The sequence below is a fragment of the Anneissia japonica genome, unplaced genomic scaffold (genome assembly GCF_011630105.1).
Source record: "Anneissia japonica isolate Jap-2015-1 unplaced genomic scaffold, ASM1163010v1 scaffold288036_len564833_cov171, whole genome shotgun sequence".
Classification (NCBI taxonomy): Eukaryota; Metazoa; Echinodermata; class Crinoidea; order Comatulida; family Comatulidae; genus Anneissia; species Anneissia japonica.
This window is the reverse complement of record NW_022706414.1, coordinates 225862-231861: the sequence shown is the minus strand read 5'-3', so window position 1 is coordinate 231861 and position 6000 is coordinate 225862. Positions and strand designations below refer to the sequence as shown.

Here is a 6000-nt window from a genome sequence, read left to right as displayed (position 1 = left end):
AAGCAACCAACGTTACCATATATATATAATATTTTTTTCTGTTTCGTACCCGACTACTATTTCAAGCATCTTTTTCAACTGTTATCTTGTTTTTCTTAAGGTAGATAATTAATTTTATTTTTATGCCCATATACGGATATGATATGGCATCATCATACCCATATTTATTTGATATGGCATGATCATGCCCATAGTTGGATGTGATATGGCATCATCATAATATCCATATATGGATGTGATGATATCATCATGCCCATATATGGATATGATATATCATCATAATGCCCATGTCCATATTTAGATGTGATATAGGATCATCATATCCATATATGGATAGGATATGGCACATCATAATTTCCATATATGGATAGGATATGGCATCATACCCAAATATGGATGTGATATGGCATCATATTTCCCATATATGGGAAATTCACATAGGTTTTATCAAATAAGACCTAATAGTGTGAATGAACCTTAAAAACATCTTATCTAATGGTAAGCAGGATCCAGATGGTAAGATCACTGTCCAATAGGAAACTGGAAATTAAAAAATGCGTACGTGTGATTGGTTAATGATAGAAACACGCTTAACTTGCTAACTGATAGCGCTCGCTAAAGCAATCTTGTATCCTCTTCCTGGTAACAGTTAGCGCAAACCGATCGAACGTTCTCACACACATGTTAACAGTTAGGCCTAATGGTTAGCTCCTGATCTGGATACTAAAGCTCTAGTGTAAACCTACCCTTTGATTCTTCCTATTTTAGCACATTTTTATGGGATGCATATCAACATTTATATATGATTTGTAAACACTTCAAAAGAGCACAGTGGAATAAATTTTGCTATATGTTTCTTCAGGTTTTTCAACTTAACTACGAATGGTTGTATGGCTTGTAATTGTGCACTTGATGGCAGTTACAATGAGACGTGCGATAACAGTGGTTCATGCCACTGCAAAGCAAACACAGTCAACGCAAAATGTGATACATGTCGACCAAGTATGTTGGAAAAAATTATCATAATAATAATAATTTTATAAGCATTTATAAAGCTTTTTTTTACCTGAGGATGTATCCTGCTGAAAAAGTTTCAAGCATTTATATATTCACTTATTAAGAACTTACTAAACAGCTGAATATTAATAACTTTTCTGAAAGCAAGAATCAAGGTTTAATTTTTTCATAGTATATAGTACAATTACAGCACAGCAGAAACAAAATAAATATAAAGAATATACAATGCAAATCTATGAAAATTCTCTACTTACTTAATTAATTATATAAATTTATGTATTATAGATTTAAAAATAACACATCCCTTATGAATTATTATGAAATGATAGTTGCAAAAAGATAACTCTACTCTTGTAAGCCAGATCTCTTGTTTCTCATTGATTAGGGTAGACTTATCAGTGACTTACATTAGATGTCCATTTTTCCTCCCCCATAGCCACTTATGGATTTGGCCCATGGAGTGAGACTGGCTGTATTCCATGCTTCTGTTCTGAACGTGGCACGGACTGTTCCACTACAGAAGGGTGGGTCAAGTACACACAAGTCAGCTATTGGTCCCTGTTGAATTCTGAAGCTGTTGAGTCCAGATGGACTGGGATAGATGGTGATGGAGATGAAATCGCGATCGTTGACCTGCCAGTTCTTGATGTTCTTGATCCAAGGTATCAATTTTAATTTATTTTGATGTGAGTTTGCATCAGGAAAATATCATAGGAGTGATGTTTGCTCTACATGTTATCGTACCGAATACTCAGTATGTTCTGGTAGGAGCATAAAAACTTTTGTGCAATAATTTAAGAAGATTAAGCACAATGAGGTGAAAGTTTCACCGCCTGATTTTTTTCTGAAATGTATAACTGCTTAACTCCTTCATTTTTACAAACCACAGCCTATTTTTTATAGTTGATGTTGAAAAATGTCATCAATCTAATATAAACCAATGATACATATTATAGACCTATGTAATATGATGGCATGTATTAAAGGAAATGGATCGTACAAAATTATTTTAGCCCTCTCCTGACTGCAGAAGATTGGAACTGGCCACACAGACAATTACTTTACTCTTGTATTGTACACATTTCTCAGTGGTGGATGCAAGGGGCTCAACCCTTAAATTTGTCAACATTTTCTAAAAAATGGAGAAAACTTACATTCAAATTTAAGTATGAGAATGCCAATCCGGCCATCTAGAGTGCCATAATCATAGATTTTCTTACCTCAGCCCAACCATGGTGGGGCCGATTGTGGTCTAGACCCACCATCTGTTAAAGTCCCTCCCTTAGCCCACCTCTATTTTGAATTCCTGGAACAGCCACAGTTCCCTTTGAATTTGTGACTAATTTAGTATATCAAATTTCTTTTAATCTTGTAATCTATTTTAGATTCATTCTGGACTTAACTGACCCGACCAACCTCACTGATCTGTTTTTCGTCTCGCCCGAAGAGTACCAGGGTGATAGGCGTACGGCCTACGGCCAGATACTCAGCTTAAGCCTAAGCCAATCTACAATTGAGAATCAGACGATATCAATGGACGGAGATGTCTTTATTTATGGGCAATATGCTGATGAGCCACTCGTCAATGCACTACCTATGAATCCAGGACTTGAGAGTACTACTTATGAGGTATTGTTTTAAAAACAATTATAACACTGAAAGAAATCTTTGTCATTTGTTTGGTTGATTTGATATCACATGAAATGATGTATTTACATTATTTATTAGCAAATTAACATTAATTTTTTGTGTATAATAATTTAAAAGTTTATAGTATCTCTTTACAAATGTGGGCATTAGGTGTTATTTTTGTTTGTTTGATAGTCCATAGATTAGAGTCAGTTTTATACTGTAAAGTCTATTAGTATGCTTCTTTGAATAAAAGTACAATGAATGGAATAACTAATAGAATTTTTGAAAGTGAAATCATAATTATTATGTTGAAAATCATCAAAATTGTCATTAATAATTGTTATTTCTTTATTCAATTTATTGCGACTCATCACAAAACATCAGACACAAAAAGAAAAGAAGAAAAAAAATGAAGATGAAAAAGGACAGGTTCCACAGACTCGAAGTCCAAACTAAGGGAAAATGCTCTAGATAAAAAACTATCACGTGCTCTTTGTGAGCATAGCAACATTATTATTTAGTTTTATTTATGATCCATAGTTCTAACAATCAGTCAACTGTTTATTTTTTCATGTTTTCTTTCAGTTCAAGCTTCATGAGAACTACTGGTTGATTGGGTCAGCCACTGGACCTCAGGCATCCTTTGCTCAGCTCATGAAAGTCCTCGCTGGTATCAGTGACATTCGCATAAGAGCCAAGTACACAGAGGTAATGTATTGGTAATAATAATATACAGTACTACGTGTAAATTTCCCGCACGATTACAATCGTAACGGTACTGGGTTTGGTCTACAGGAGCTCGTGCTTCGTACAGGTCATTCCATTCATAGAAAAAGTGTACATGTCATTAGCCATAGAAGCTAGCTAGCTCAATACACAACTCCGGCTATATAAAATCGATTATAAAATTGAAAAATGTATTTATCATGTTAGGTGATAATAAGGAAACAGTACCACATAGCTTGTCCATCAAACCAAAGCTGATCATGTGAGAGCATTAATATAATAACAATAATATTATGTTTATTTCCTCCAACAAAACATCAAGAGGACAAAACATACAGACGACAGTGTCAGACGAAGGAGAACACGTTCCTATCACCAAATGATTTCATCTGCCCAAAAAACGAAGATGATGACATAAAATATTAAACATATACATTCATATAAATTCTATTAATATTTACATAATACGACAAAAGAACATATAACATAAAAACTAATATGGTTTAAACAGATCAACAAAATCTGTAACAATTTCTTAAACAAAATATATTGTGGTTGAGAAGAAAATCCATGGACAAATCTCATAAAATCATAAATTAGATGGGAAAGTGAATTTGCTCAATTTGCATATGTTTATTTCATTGACTATAAAATATGTTACAGTACATTATATTGTAAGCTCTATAATTTATTTTGTAATATAAGTTTATTTGTTAAGTTTTTTTTTCAGTGAATGTTGATTAAAATAAATTAGATAAATGAATTACAAATAATGAAAAAAAAATAGATTTTCATTTCAGTAAATAAAAAATAATAATCAATATAATACCTAACACAAGATAACACTAATTTAAAACAATGAACCAGTAGTAAGATTTATTATGTAGAGTGGAGAGTGTATAATTTATTGTTTAATACAATGTATTAAAATGATCAATTGATTTTTTAAGATATATATATATTTTTTTTATTAATTTGCAGTTGCCTAAGGAATCAGTGTTCTTGCATGAGGTGATGCTAAGTTATGCAGTGAATGAAACTGAAGGAGAGCCCCTTAACAATGTGGAAGACTGTCAGTGCCCAGTCGGATATGCTGTGAGTGTTTTAGTTTTATATCAATATTATTAAGTTTTATTTAATTTCATAAGCAGCTTCCCGAGTATAATAGTTATTCTATTTTCGTAAACATTTCTATTCAGATGGCTCTGTCATACAAACGATCTTATGGTCATGGATACACTGGGAAGCAGTGGTGTAATACATATGAGTTTTACAAAAGTCGTGGGGATTCGTACCTTAAGGGGGCCGGAGAAATTATTCTGAAATTTTATTTTTTGCCGTGACGAAAGGCAACATCTCGGTTGAAAACAGGCTACCTAACTGAGGAAAACCTGTGACTTACATTCTAGGAAAAGTGTAAAAATATGATATTAATTTCATAAGAGCATGAAAAATTTGTGGATGAGCAGAGAAAAGTTGCAAACTTGTGACACCATTTGGCCACAATATATAAAATTATTGTAACTTATTAAAATTATTAAATAGTATAGTTTTATTAAATAGTATAGTTACACAAATCATCAATGATGTAGTAGTTTATAAGTGAGATACCAGGTAAGTATATCAAAAAATTGTTTTGGAAAAGTAAAAGTAAAATTATTACCTTCCAACTTCGTCGTTTTGCCTGTGATAGCAACAAGGCATAATCATGAATGTTGGTTGATGGACTGATGAACTGAACTGAGTTACCTCGGTTCGATCACTATCCCTAGGCAGTGTGTACATTATCATCGTCAAAGTTGGAAGGTAATAATTTTAATTTTACTTTTCCAAAACAATTCTTGATCTCAGATTACCAAAATTTAACTTAAAATATTGTTACGACAATCTGAATAAATTTATTCATTACCAGGTAAATATTTCACTAAATATTCATTAAATAGGCAAATAAATACGTAAATACTTTTCAAGTACTTTAGATCATGGAAAGTGTTCACTTGATAACTTATTTTGTAGGGTATATTTTGTGAAGTGTGTGCACCAGGGTTCACCAGAGAAGTTCCAGGAAGTGGGACATTTGGTCTGTGCATTCCATGTTTTTGCAATGGGCATTCGGATGTGCCGTGTGATCCTGATACTGGGGTGTGCAATATGTGTGGGGATAACACTGCTGGAGATGCCTGTGAGCTGTGCGCCGACGGTTACTATGGTGATGCATTGCAAGGGACTGAGGGTAAGATATTTCATATTCCGTTTTTTTGGGTCAAATATATTTCTTCTTCTTTTATTTATATAAAGGCAGTGTTTAACCGGTAGTACACATATTTTGTATACAAAACATTTTTGAGATGATTTTATAGTTATGGAAAACTCTAAGTTTAAGGATGGCAAGTTAAAATTTTAACTGATAAATTATATTCTCTGGTATATAGAGTATTATAAACAATAAATTTATAAAGGTAAAACCAATGATCTATGTTGTGTGATGAGTTTTACATTGATAAATTTATTTTTAAAATATTTTATCTTTATATTGTCCCGTATCAGGTATTTATGCCGTACTTTCTTTTTATTAAGTGTTTATTCTTCTAATATGCCGTATTGGATAAGGATATCAAAATTAAT

The 6000-nt window shown here is 32.6% G+C and overlaps 1 protein-coding gene across 1 annotated transcript in view; it reads left to right on the top strand.

Annotated features, from left to right (window-relative positions):
- Nucleotides 1-6000, top strand: part of LOC117106145 (laminin subunit gamma-1-like) — a 36583-nt gene that overhangs the window by 17658 nt on the left and 12925 nt on the right. The window contains exons 17-22 of the mRNA XM_033247498.1: nt 863-1002; nt 1454-1679; nt 2403-2646; nt 3235-3357; nt 4357-4470; nt 5392-5608. Of these exons, the coding sequence (XP_033103389.1) occupies nt 863-1002; nt 1454-1679; nt 2403-2646; nt 3235-3357; nt 4357-4470; nt 5392-5608 (1064 nt within the window). The remainder of the gene's footprint in view (nt 1-862; nt 1003-1453; nt 1680-2402; nt 2647-3234; nt 3358-4356; nt 4471-5391; nt 5609-6000) is intronic.